The sequence below is a fragment of the Salvelinus alpinus genome, chromosome 29 (assembly GCF_045679555.1).
Source record: "Salvelinus alpinus chromosome 29, SLU_Salpinus.1, whole genome shotgun sequence".
Classification (NCBI taxonomy): domain Eukaryota; kingdom Metazoa; phylum Chordata; class Actinopteri; order Salmoniformes; family Salmonidae; genus Salvelinus; species Salvelinus alpinus.
The window spans coordinates 43,842,067-43,856,478 of NC_092114.1; the positions used below are offsets into that span (position 1 = coordinate 43,842,067).

General features: G+C 41.9%; 1 protein-coding gene across 1 annotated transcript in view; it reads right to left on the bottom strand.

The window, feature by feature from the left end:
• LOC139559061 (dolichyl-diphosphooligosaccharide--protein glycosyltransferase subunit STT3B-like) overlaps positions 1 to 12,279 on the bottom strand; it is a 93,267-nt gene extending 80,988 nt beyond the window's left edge. Inside the window, exon 1 of the mRNA XM_071374718.1 lies at positions 11,815 to 12,279. Coding sequence (XP_071230819.1) covers positions 11,815 to 12,074 — 260 coding nt within the window. The 5' untranslated portion in view covers positions 12,075 to 12,279. The remainder of the gene's footprint in view (positions 1 to 11,814) is intronic.
• Between the last annotated feature and the right edge of the window lie 2,133 nt (positions 12,280 to 14,412).

The window sequence follows — 14,412 nt, forward strand, 5'->3', positions numbered from 1 at the left end:
CACTCCTCCCTCCGGTTCCCATCCCCATCATCCTTTACCCACTTCCCTCCACCTCTCCTTCCATCTGGACATCCTAGGAGGGCTGATGAGGACATGGTTACCCAGGATAGTCGAGTGTCTGTCAATGTTTTGTCAACCTGAAACAAAGACGTGACCTGAGAGCGACGTTCCACAATGCCATGGTTTGCAATGAAGCCATCTCTTTTCAATGCATTTGGGAATGAACTGGAACACACACACTACTTGAACAGCAGCGGCAGTTGGACTGAACGCGAGGCAGTGGCAGAGCTAAAATGGGCACGGCGCCTCTATAGCCGTGCCAAGAGGATACTGTGTGCATACAGACAAGCAGCAGAAACTGAGATGGTACTCATCTCCAGAGAACACAGTACATCAGCCCCCATAAAAATCTCCCTGCCTCTGGCGTACCTCGGGCGGCAGGACCAGATATGCCAAGCAGCCAGCTGGCCAATCAGCTTGTCAGGGAACCAGCCAAAGGGCCTATCAACAACCCCAGAGAATCAGTGAGCTAATCTGCTAGCGAAATCCACCAGTCACTAGGACAGAATCCAGATTTGCATACGGTCATACCATTTCTGTACCATACCAGGGTATCTGGTATTACTAGAAGTGCACATGAGGGACGCCATTTCAAAGAAACAGTGCATTTGGAAAGTATTCAGACCCTTTGACTTCTTCCACATTGTTATGTTACAGCCTTATTCTAAAAATAGATGTAATTGCCCCCCAAATCGACACAATACCCCAGAATGACAAAATGATTTATTTTTTGCAAATGTATTAAAAATAAAGCATTTCCATAAGTATTCAGACCCTTTAGTCAGTACTTTATTGAAGCACCTTTGGCAGTGATTACAGCCAAGTTTTCTTGGGTGTGACACTACTAGCTGGGACCTTATATAGACAGGTGTGTGCCTTTCCAAATCATGTCCAAACAATTGAATTTACCACAGGTGGACTCCAATGAAGTTGTAGAAACATCAAGGATTATCAATGGAAACAGGATGCATCGGAGCTCAATTTCTGGCGTCATAGCAAAGAGTCTGAATACTGTATGTAAATAAAAAGGTCTGTTTAAATTTTTTCATAAATTTGCTAGTATTTCTAAAAACCTGTTTTCACTCCATCATTAGAGTATTATGTATAGATTGATGAGGAAAAATAATTGAATCCATCTTACAATAAGGCTGTAACAAAATGTGGAAAGGGGTCTGTATACTTTCCGAATGCACCGCATACTAGAATTGTAAAAAAAAAGAAGTGGCGGTGGGACAAAATGGCGCCGTAGAAATCACACTTTCAGCGAGCTCCCGTGGCATTCGTTAATTTCTATTTACATAAATTTTCTTGCTTGATAAAGTGGTAGAATTTACTCAAATAAGTTACCCTACAATGAGTCTGGACGGCTATTTCTCAAGTTTCCGACAGCAGAACTACTAAGAACTCAACCAAAACCACCACCCCTGTAGATGTTCAGGAGGAGCTAAATAACGTTAGCGAAGCTAACATCATTGCGGATCCAGGCACAATGGACCTGGTGATTCACAGGATGACGGATAACTAGGGATGCACAATATATCGGTATCGGCCGATATTAGATAAAAATGTCTAGTTTTAAAAAACGATGTTAAAAACCGAGGTCAAAGCTACCGTGCATACCTATATAAAATGTAGGTACATGACGTGATGCCATGTAAAATTTTGCCCACACAATGTCTGCTGTGTGGATCGAGCAGTCAAAAGTCAAGCAGTCATTTGAAAAGGTAAGACAATTTCAGCGAGACAACTCAAAAGGCAAAATCCATTAAAGCCAAGATAATGGACTCCGTTGCCCTTGACAATCAACCGTTCTGTCGTGAGTGATGCTGGCTTTCGCCGACTGGTCGAGCAACTGTACACACTACCAGGTGTGCTATTTTTCAGATGTTGCCCTACCGGAGTTACACAGTAATAGGCCCCCATTAAGGGCAGTAAGTCATGTAACAATGTCAGGCGGCTTCGTAAAATGTTATTCAAGCCCATCAGCGAAGTTCTATGGATGGTATTGTGCTCTCCCTAGATGCTGAGAAAGCATTTGACCGTGTGGAGCGGTCCTACCCATTCTTTGCTCTGACTAAATTTGGTCTAGGGGACAACTTCATAAAATGTGTTAAAGTTTTATATGATGACCCTCAGGCTGCTGTCCTTACTAAATGGGCAAGGTCAAATAGCTTCTCTGCACACAGAGGTACCGGACAAGGCTGTCTTTTGTCCCCTCCTATTTGCACTCGCTATGGAACCACTGGCTGAGGCCATCAGCGTAATGCCTGCTATACAGGGCCTGCTCATTGGTGACGTTCATCATAAAATAAGCTTGTACACTGAGGATGCTCGGATATTCATCTCTAGACCCGAGACTTCAATTACATCTCTTGTTAATATTAAATTATTCAGTGAATTCTCAGGCTACAAGATTAACTTAACTAAATCAGAGGCTATGCCACTTGGTAGCCTTCATTCTGTACCCATTACCTCTCCCCCCCCTTTTAAAATGGTCTCCCTCAGGTTTTACGTATCTGGGTATATTTGTAACTCCTAAATTCCAGCAAATGTACAAAGCCAATTTTGTTCCCTTGTTTGATACAATAAGACAGGATATGGAGCGCAGGAACTCGTCTGATTTCATGGTTGGGTAGAATATCCCTCCTGAAAATGAACATTTTACCTAGACTACTTCACCCAATCCAAATGATCCCAGTCTGACTCTCCAACAAGGTAACAAAATATGTAATTGGCTGGCTAAGTTCCCTCATATGGAGTAAATGCAAGCCAAGACTTAAGATGGCAGTATTGCAGCTGCCAGGCTCTAGGGGGGGGGGGGGGGGAGCTTGGATCTGCCCAATATTAGGCTTCATCAGTGGTGTGCCCACCTATGTTATATTTCTGACTGGATCATAAATGATGACTATTTGGTTAGACATTGAGACTTAAAATACCCCTTACGGGATCTTTTATTTTTCAGAAGTTAAGTCTGTAAAGGATCACTGCAATAACCCCATTATGCTTAACACACTCAAAATCATGGAGGTCAGTTCAACGTTTTTTGGGAAGGTCCAAACTAACCTCTGCTCTTACCCCAATTCTTAACAACCCAGATTTTGGTCCAGGATTGCTGGATGTTGGCTTTAACTTTGTACTTAATAGGGGCATAGGCAGACTAAAATGGTTAATTTGCTGATAAGATTGTCAAGAGTAGATGGTTGAGAAATATTGACTCCCAAAGCAGGACTTTACCCCGCTTTCTACAAGTAAGGCGTATTTTGAAGAGCACCACCTTGATCGGCAACCCTGATGTGTCCGTCATTGAAAGAACGCTTTTTTCCCCCACAAAGGAAAATGTCTACGCTTTTTTTTATGTTTTGAGGTCCTTTTCTACTGTTGACACATAGGGTGAAACGAGTGTGGGAGAAAGAATTGTCTGTTACTATTGACGAGGAGATGTGGGAGGACATTTGGAGATTTACAGATATTGTTTTTGCATTCGTACGAGCAACCTAGTTACACAGATTGCATATAACCCCAAATCACAGACGTGCTTTCAGTCCCTCTTCCTCCTCACCTCAGTGTCTTAAAATGTAAGACTGATACAGGCACCCTAACATATTGTTTATGGTCATGTTCCAAATTAATAAAGATACTGGTCTAGTGTTCTGGATTTTTCGGGGGGGGGGGGCTAGTTGGACGTAGTTTCTTTACTGTTAGGTCTCCCTAGTAGGCATGTTACGTCTATGGGTAAGAGGAAGCTTAACAACATCCTTACTTTTGCAGCGAGGAAAAACATCCTCTTACAGCGGATTAGTGATAAGGTCCGTTCTATTAAAGATTGGCATAAGATACTATTTGAATGGGTGCCATTGGAATATCTGACATGTACATTGCATTCTAAAACAGATCAGTTCCACAAAGTACGGGAACCCTACCTAAATTATCTTGAACCTGATTTATCAGCTATTATGCTGCAAGGATTTTCTTGGAAAGTACAGTGTAATTCTGAAAACAGGGCCAACACAGAATTGTGGTGATCTAACTTCTTTATTTAAACTGAGCTTGTGTTTAAAATGTATGTATTGAGAGATAAATGGGTGAAAATTGTGAAATTCCAATAAATAAATAAAATACTGTTAAAAACAATTGCGACGCACAAAACTATTTAGGCAACATGGATCTTGATCCAGGAGGGATAGAATGGTACCCAGACTAGTCTTTAGCTAACATTCCACTAAATGTCATTGCTGAAAGGCAAGTCTCGATATGCAGCTGGATTTACAGCAGAGTTCCTCATTGGTTGTTGGAAATAACATTATTATTAACAGCGTGGAGCCTTAAATAAAATTAGAACAAAGCCCAAAAAAACATTTAGCTGTTAGCAAGGCAAGTTTTATTTTGAGGCTTAAAGCCAAAGCAAAAAGAGGTTGTGGTTGGAATTGCAGTATTTAGATTAAACCAGTCTTAACAGTTACCAGGTTACGCCTGGACACACACAAAAATGGCTGCTTAGCAATATTTGCATCATCTTTGTGATTGAGAGATAGCCGTGAGGGTGATCAAATCAGGATCAACGCCTCAAGCTCATTAATGATAGAAATGTTCATATTTGAAGATGGCAGAAAGGCCAGTCACTTTGCAATGACAAGGAGTGGAATGTTAGCTAAAGATACTGGTACTTAGGCTAGAATGTCTTTGCTGTAACCAAGAAGCTTGACATCTAGCCACTAAAGCTAGCAAGTTAGCAAACCAAATGCAAAGCTATAGCCCTGAGCAGGATATCATGACACATTTTAGATTTCTTATAGTTATAAGCAGTGGCGGTTTTTAACCCCGCCCCAAAACCAGTTTTGAAAATCATACCGTCGGTATTTCGAAGAGAAACCATGGCCTAACCTTCACAATAACCCTTGCGTTCACAGTCCGATTACTTGCAGTTAAGCTACCTTAAAACTCAAACAGCAGTCTAAGGCCTTCCACTAGCAAGTTCGTAAGAAGTTACAGAATAGCTGTAGGCTAATATGGAAATGGATGAAAGACGGTAACAAAACACGCTTAAGCGCTCAGCTATTTTAACTTCTCAGCCAAGAAAGATTAGAGACTTGATCTTATTAAAAGCAGCTCTGCTCCAACTAGACAACCCCATCGGCCTTACAAGAAATTCAATAATAATCTTATAACTTCAGAAAATAACTCCCACTGGATTCCCTGTCCAATAAAAAAAAAAGGAAAAAATAAAAAGATATGCCAATTCGTTTTTTGGACAATTGATTGTCTTTGACCTCTCCACTACCTCCTCCAGCCTGGTTGAATGGCTGTAGACTACTTTCTCTCTGCTTCCTTCCCCCTCGCTCCATGAAGGTGCGCTCTCCCACAGCGAAACTGCTGACTTTTGTCAGTGAGTGAAGGTGCCCTTCTGCCCCCACCGACCGATGGCTGTCGGAATTTCTAGCACAATCAGGCCTCCGCCCATCAAGTCCATCCCAGAGAGAGGGGCTATATCCCGGATAAACGCAAACTCAGTTGACTCATTTTATATTTTTAAGATGTTGTGGCCGTCAAATCCACTGCTAGGTTAATTATTCAGCACTGCGCAAATACTAACCATCCTCTCAGGGAGCAACGTGAGAATGAAATATTATCACCTGGCAACGAGGGACTTCATTTTTTTTGTACATCAGCAGATTAGGTCCCTTAGATTCCGACCATCATTCATGCCCTAGATTCTTGCAGTTTCTCTTCACCGGGATGTAAGGCCAAAGCGAGGTGGAGGCGAAAGTTGAAACGTAACATTGACAGCCAGGCGTGCACTCACACTACCGAAACTCAGCAATCATTCGGAGAGGATCTCACCTAGGGCGGCATATCGGCCAGGACCTGATCTTAATTTATACACTAATCAGAAGAGATTCCATATCAAAATGATACCATGCCAGGTTGGTGAGGATTGGCCCATTGTTCATTTGACACAACATTAGAACATAGGCCTCAGAGCCAGAACCTTGGTCAACTGCTGTTGAATAATTAATGAAGTCAGACACATCCAACCTTTAAAGACTGCTTGCTAAAAAAAAATAAAAAAAATATGAAAACGTGCATTGTATAGATTTTTTGTATAGAAGTGCCATAGCCTATAGCGCTCTACACCCCACGCATCTAGCAATGAGCTGCTCAAGCAACAAAAAGGACAGATGGAAAGAGATGCAAAACATTTAATAGACAGTTAGCAAAACAATTGCTTATAATCAAATGGATTTATAGAGCCCGTTTCACATCAGCAGATGTCACAAAGTGCTATACAGACACCCAGCATAATCAGTAGCAAACACTCCAGCTATTAGGTAAAGTGTATCTACATAAAAGATAAGACACAACAAAAAACAAAACTGAAAATGACTGTAGGCCTATTTAAAATGGTTTTGGAAGCAATTTAACATTTTCATTATGGTCTCCAACCATAACCGTCAGTTACACTGTTATTCAATTACGTCACAGCCCTACCTGTGGGTAGGAAAACTATACAGAGAGAGAGAGTGCGGGAGAAAGAACTGACGGGAGCACAGCAATTGTGAGCTGTTTAAAATGCCAGTTAAAAGTCCAGCAAGTGTGTGTAGTCTGAGGGAGAAGATGTAAAAGAAAAACAAGCCTGGGGATTTCTTGGCAGAATACTACCATACATGTTTTGCAAGCGATATGTTTTATCCCATTGCACTAGTTCAGCAAGCCCCCCCCCCAACCGCATAAATTAACCCGAACAGCCTCACAGAGACCTCTAAAAGTCTACGGCGTCATCTCCCTCACCCCATGATGCTGGTCTTCTCCAGGCAGACACTGATATTTAAGGCCACTTGGGGCTTAGAGGTAAGCAATCAATCAGATTAACAAATACTCCAGCGCACAGTCGTCCTCCATCGCGGCGAAGCTGCGTGGCATCTGGGCTGTTGACAGGAAGAGGCTCTCGTTAGGCAGCCTCCGTAGCACACTTTCAGAATCACACCATTAGGTACGCCTATGTATATTTAAATTTGGTAGCAATGGGGGAACGTCAGCGATTGCCAATTCCGTCCAATTAACTCAACCACAATCACCATCCCGGCTATGCATAGCGTCGACCATCCTCATGAACTGCAATGAGGGTTGTTATGGATTCGAGGACCTTGTTCTTGGCTACAGATGGCAACGACTCCACAAAACCCGCTCTAACACTATTCGCACTCGTAACAAAAAAAACAAAAAGCAAGAGGCTTACTCAATGAGGTAGAAGTCAACAAAACAGGAATGCATGTGCTTTGTAGTGGGTTGCCAGATTCCGCAGTGTATATGTGAATGGAATAACCCAAAAACAAACAAATGTTTATATGCCAGCAGAGCTTTTTGTGTTCCCCGATGGCTCCCCTGAGCTCTAAGCTCCTTCCTGCCAGCTCAGCTCCTACGCGTGCTGCCACAACCGCACACGTCAGCCATAACTCCTCACCCACCGCCCCTGGGTACATGGGAAATGGAAGTTCATCATGGGCTTAGCATCAAGGGCCATGATTGAAGACAATAGGAGAATAAAGTGGTGTATTTGGTCATTACCTCTGAATTGGGTGTGATTAGAATTTGGTTATGCCTGGGACTGGAGTCTAACGGAAGCCAGAACAGCATCTTTGGCATTGAAAATGTGCTTCAAAGAAACACACAGCGATCTCACAAAGCTGCCGGTCTTCATCTACAGGAGTGTCGATACAAGCCCAACAAAAGGTTCCTTTTTTACATGTCAATTCAATGATCAGGATAAATCTGTGATTTTTATTCGATGCGTCACTTCCAAGAGGGTGGGTAGAGTGATCCAATGCAAAGAACACAAAAGATTCTGAAGCGGTAAAGATTCTTTCAACATGAGCACTCACTACCCAGAGTATTGTTTAAATGATGCTTTTGTTTGTTTTAAATCACAAAAATTCCATCTCCTTGGTTAATTACCTATTTCTTGAGGTATATGCAATTCTGGCCTCGGGCTGCATTTGATGATGTAGGCTAAACTCACCTGGAACTGAAGAGCCACAGCTCTGGTAGGCCCAAATTCATTGCTGGGCATCAAATCAAGCCTCCTGCCCTGTGCTCCAAACAACGCATTATAGGGACTCTGAAAATGTGTTTTACAAAGTTTGCCACCCACTGCAGTTAATCGGGCACTGCATATTTCATTATCTGTTGGACAGATGGCTGCGGCGGCGATGCTGCAGGGAATAAACGTAGGTTTTGGGACAGTCTTCAGCCAAGCCTCTATTAGATACATCTATCAGAATTAGATCCTTACCACATAACGCATTAGAGTAACTGTTCACAGTAAGTTGCACTCTCCCTGCCTCAAGCAATTTGCTTAGATACATGTTCAAGATACATGTTCGATAGGGGGGGGGGGGGGGAGAAAACATTGATGACTACGCAAATAATGAGATCGAATAGCTTGACGAAACAACTCCATTTGGCATATCGTCTGCTGCCGAGAGGGACCTTGAAAACAGGTTCTCCTAGACAGCTCAGAGGCCATTAAATGTGCATGATACATTTGTATAAAGAAAACCTTGTGCGTTAGGCTATGTCATATAAGAAATACATGAGCATCGGGATGCATCTCTGTTTATGACTTATGGTGCAATAAGGGGATAACTAAACACCTTCGAAGGAGTGATTTAGAAGACATCTGAAAAGAAAAGTAGCATTGTTGTTGGCCTTCATTGCATATTTCAAAGAGAAAGGTAGATAGAAGGGTGACCCAAAGGCTACTCTTCGTAATACCAATTATCACTGATGACTTCTGCCGCTCTCACTGCAGCTGGCCTATACACCAACATGAGATGCTAGAGCGTTCAGAAAGCATTGCTTCAGTTTAATCCACCTATGAGATCTTCATTCTGGAGGGAAATGAAAGGGTATAGCTGTGGCCTAAGGCCCGAGTGATTCACCCATATAACCTGGGCTCATCTGTCCTGGCAGAAGAGGGATTGCCGCCTGTTGTTTTACCGCTCAATAAAGGGTTAGCCTAATCAACTTAAGCCTCAGATCGCAGAGAGACAGACATGGTTGCCTGGCAAAGAATCCACCAGGCTCTCTTTCCCCCTCTCTCGCTCCCCCTCCCTCACCTTGAGCAAAGTGGCAGTTTGCAAGATCAAAAGGTGATTGAGATGCGCAGCGAGCGTCCATCTAGGGCTCAGGCTCCAGCCTTGGCGAGCAGACGAACCTATGGCACCATCAAGGTGGGTTTGTTGGTGTGCGTGTTTGGCCACAGATGAAACCCAGTGCTTAAACCTTTCCTGAACGTCCAGCTCATTATCTCTGACGGAAACTCTTCCTTCTCATTGCTCCTGACAGAATAGGCCCGGTTTTCTGAATCCCGAGGGGTGGGATAACAGGAGGATAGACTGATTCCAAGTTCCCCACATGTGCACTGTCTGAATAGAAGCAGAGAGGTTACCGCAGAGTTGGACGGAAATCAAACCTGTGAGTGATATTGAATGGCTCCATCAGAAGCTTGGCAAATGTTGAACAAAGTGAGAGAAATGTGGGAGGCAATAGAGGTGTCATTTCCCCAAAAAAGGGTGTGTAGGCCATCGCTTGGACTTCCAGCCTTGTGGTTTGAGTTTCAGTAAGCTCAATGACGCGCTTGCAATCCCCTCAGTCAGTCAACGCAGCATCTTGACAAATGAGATGAGCTGTAACGGTTTAAATGATCCAAGGGATGTTTTGGCAGCTGCCATCAATAAAAACATTTGACAAACTTCTAGACGAAACATGACACTGATTGACGTAGCCTGGTGTTTCAAACAGGTAGCCTATGGACCAGATAAGGCAAATAAAAATCGACTATACTACATCTGGGTCTTAGAGAGCAGGGCTGAAGATAACAGTCTTGTCATGCCACTCACTGTTCCACCAAACAATGTTTGCATAGTTCAATATTAGCTTGGCATACTGCTGATAAATCCAATCTCGCATTCTGTTCTCGCTGTCGAGTAAAACGCTCTTGATTTATCGATCACAAGCATTTGGATGCTAAAAATGAAAGAAAAAAAAACACAGAACAAGGCTCAACAAACTTGATGTCATGAAAGAGAATTGATTTGAGGAAAGCTCCGAAAAAGACCTATGCCAAAACAATGCAATTCTGTTGCATTTGGATTTGTTGCAAATGGCACCCTTTTCCCAATATAGTGCACTACTTTTGACCAGGGCCCATAGGGTGTCATTTGGGGCTCACAACAATTCTGCATTGAGTCTCCTTGCAATTTCACTGAGGAAGTCCTCTGGAGCTCTACTTGAAGGTACTTTATACAGACAGCACACATAGGTCTAGGCAAAGCCTGGTACTTAGTGTGGGAGAGGAATAATGGTAGTTGTGTGAAAAGTGCAACATTAGCCCAGGGTCTACCAATTACCCTTGCTTGTTAACATAGCATGCAGGCAAATACCCATAGACTCCAAGTGATTGTCCTAACATTAGCTAGCGAAACTACCTCTAACTTCCTTCATACTGGACACAGACAAAAATGGTATCCACAAGTGCATCTGACTCTGGGGAAGTAGATACAGGGCTCGTTGCCAAAATCCCTTTAAAAAGAGGAGTGCACAGTAACACTGCCTAGGCAGAGTAACATGCACTTTATCTAAGGTAATGCATTAATTCAGAGGTTTCATTTCAGTAGGGGCATTATTGCACCTTGTGCAATCATGTACACTGCTAACCAATACTTAATGGTGCCACTACAGTAACAACAGTGTTGAGTATTGGCTAATAGCCCACATGAAATAAAAGCACATCAGCTGTGATTTGAATGTGACACTGCAATGCTGATCTAAAAAAAAAAAAATGAATGGCAGGCAGCCGTTTGGACAGATAGACAATAGCAGAATAATCCGGAGTACAGTGTGTAAAGATGCCAAGAATAAACCGAGAGGAGACACCCCCTGGCTTCCGGGTTTTAATCCTGCTGTCATAAAAAGTGTCACGTTAAATTGATTTGTATTATAAATTGCCAGTGCCCACATATTCAAGCTGGCCAGTGGCCATACATATATGTTAGGAGGCCAATAAAATTGTAATGAGTTGTACTTGCATGTCTATGCTAAAGTATCGATAATTACCACAACCTTCGGGTGTTTTTGAGGCTATAAATAAAACTCTAAAACCTGAGACGCAGATCAACATAGTTGGCAATGTTGTACGCAAAGTGAGAAGTGGCACTGACTGTCCTCTTGTAGCCACGATAACATCGACTGACTAGGATACCCAACTTTGATGAGTGAATAAAGTAATGAAAGAAAAATAAAGTTCTAGGCCTATTCCTCACGAGGAAATGTCCAAGATGTTCTGACTTCAGGACATTGCTTGCCTAGCTAATTTAGCTGGCTAACAATCTGTCAGCCTATTCATAATACTGAGAAAATTGTTGATTTGCAGGTTGTCCTGTGCTAGGTATATAACGTCAGCTAGTTCGTTATTAGCTAGCTCATCGTTTTTCAAAGAGTGTCCGGGGAAAGCAGGGAAAGTTTTGCAACCGGGAAGTTGTGCGCCATGAAAGTTGGCTACAAAAACAGCATTATGAGGTCAGGGAGACAGATCACGAGACATTACCATACAGTCAATGAAGCTAGGCATCAACCCATCTAGAACAGCAGCAAACATGACTCCGCTTCTGGCTAGCAATCCTATTGACAAACACAACCAACGTTAGCTTTGGCTCGCTAGCTAATACTGTAGTTCGCTAATTAGCTAACGTTACTTACCATGGATCGAACTCGTGGATGATGCTCTCGAACCGGATCACTGCAAAAAGTCTAGAACTGAAGCCTGCCAACCAGGCCAGAAAAAGAATAGTAAACGAGAGTAAGGACTGCCACCCCGCTGGCTGTGCCAGTCCGCCAGAGAGGCCTCCTTTGCCCCCTCCTCCACCCACCGCATTGGGTCGGCTGTTACCATGCAGCGATCCCCCGGCATTCGGAGACGCTTTGTGCTTGCCGTCCGTGGCTGTGTGCTGCTCCGCCATATTCTGCGTGGTTTGCGGCGTCGGTCGCGTTTGAAAGAGTAGTGAGCACCCTCCTGCCACGCTCCACTATCTCCCGCTATTCCCGTACAGCGCCCAAGATTTTGACGTGGTTTTGTCTCCTTATCTTCACTGTGTCCACCGGCTTTTTATTCACATTCGTCAGTGACAACCACCATTACATCGCACACGCTCTTGTAAAATTTAATCAGATCGGAGGGAATGGGCGGGACAATAGAAAACCCTGACAGCCTCTCACAGAACGACAGGTACAACAAGGCGGAGCCAAAGACTGCTGAGCGGTTGGATATTCAAAACCAATCCCGCGCAAGTACTATGATGACAGACCGATTTGATTACCAATGGAATATCAGAGCCTACACAAGAACGTTGAAAACCATGGAAATGTATAGTTTTTTTTTAAATTCAACAGTAACATGCGAAACATAAACAGAACAGCCAGAGGGATTCCACAAAAAAATAAGAGAAAAAACCCCACATAAAATCCACATTATATCAATTCAAATACAGACATGTAGCGAATTTAAAAAATTACATTTTGTTTTGTATACGTTTTAATGACTCTAAATAGTTTTCCAAATCAGATTTTTTTAAATAAGAAAGGGACTTTTTCTTCATAAATTTTGATTTGTGTATGAACATTTTTCCTAATAAAATAAAGAGATTTATGACATACTCACGTTCAATTGTGGAATCAGTGTGGTAAAATAATATGTCAAACTTAGAAATGTCAATGGTTGTATGCATTTTGTGGCCAAGATATTGTAGTTTTACATCAGTCCAGAACACTTCACTATGTAAACAATGACATAATAAATGTTCAATAGATTCAGTTTCTAGTTCACAAAAACTGCATTCACTGGTAACATCAGGTATATATTTAGAAATCAAGCTATTACACGGATAGAATCTATGGATAATCTTAAAGGAGATCTCCTTTACTTTATTGGTCACCATAAATTGGTGTGGAGTGAGCCAAGCACGATGCCAGTTTACATCAAACGATGAAGCCCAACAAAATATCAAAGAGGGAATAGACTTCCTGTAGAAAATATCCCTTAATAAACAATTGTTGAATTTCGTATCTAGTAGACCTATGCTAATCACCTGGATATCGCTTACAATAGGAGATATTCCAAAATATGGATTATTCTGAAGTAAAGTTTTTATCCCACTAGGTATAGCTTTAATAACAGTGTCATATTCCTTGTTTGAAACCTCAAAGTTGTGTCTTTCCATAAATTCTCTCTGCGTATATAGATCCCCACTAATACTAACTAATTGGCTGACAAGGACAATGTTTTTCGAGAACCAGTTACGGTAAAATAACATCTTGTTTGTATGTAATATCGACCCATTGTTCCATATAAAACATTTATGAGGTGAAAAGTTGTGTTTATACAGCAAAGCCCAGCACATTAAAGCCTGCTTGTGAAAAGCCGCCTATTTCACAGGAAGTTTACCCACAATATATGGACATTGTAGTAAAAAATTAAGCCCTCCGAAAAACAAAATTAGGTATAATATTCCAGAAACTTTGAGGATTTTTTATGTACCTTTAAACCCAGTTGACTTTGATGGGTTAAAAGGTATGGAATGGGTTGTCTTGTCTTGTAGACAAGAGAGATTGTGAGATTAATCATTTTTAATGTGAAGTGATATTTCTATTGCCCTTGGATGTTCTCTGCTGGGGCATGGGTATCAATGAAGATCAAATCAAATCAAATTTTATTGGCCACATACACATGTTTAGCAGATGTTATTGCAGGTGTAGTGAAATGCTTGTGTTTCTAGCTCCAACAGTGCGGGTAATATCTAACAAGTAATATCTAACAATTTCACAACAATACACACAATACATACAAATCTAAAGTAAATGAATGGAATTAAAAATATATAAATATTTGGACGAGCAATGTCGGAGCGGCATAGACTAAAATACAATAGAATAGAACACAGTATATACATATGAGATGAGTAATGCAAAATGTGTAAACATCATTAAAGTGACTTGTGTTCCATTATTAAAGTGGCCAGTGATTTCAAGTCACTGGCCATGTGTTCTCATCACTATCTGTCCCCCAGCAAAGACAAAAGTACACCATACATCATTGTGTAACTTAGGTATACAGTGCATTCGGAAAGTATTCAGACCCCTTGACTTTTTCCAAGTTTTGTTACGTTCCAGCCTTATTCTAAAACTGATTGAATCATTTTTTCCCCCTCATCAATCTACACACAATACCCCATAATGACAAAGCAAAAACAGGTTGTTAGACATTTTTGCAAATGTATTAAAATTAATTAACTGAAATATCAC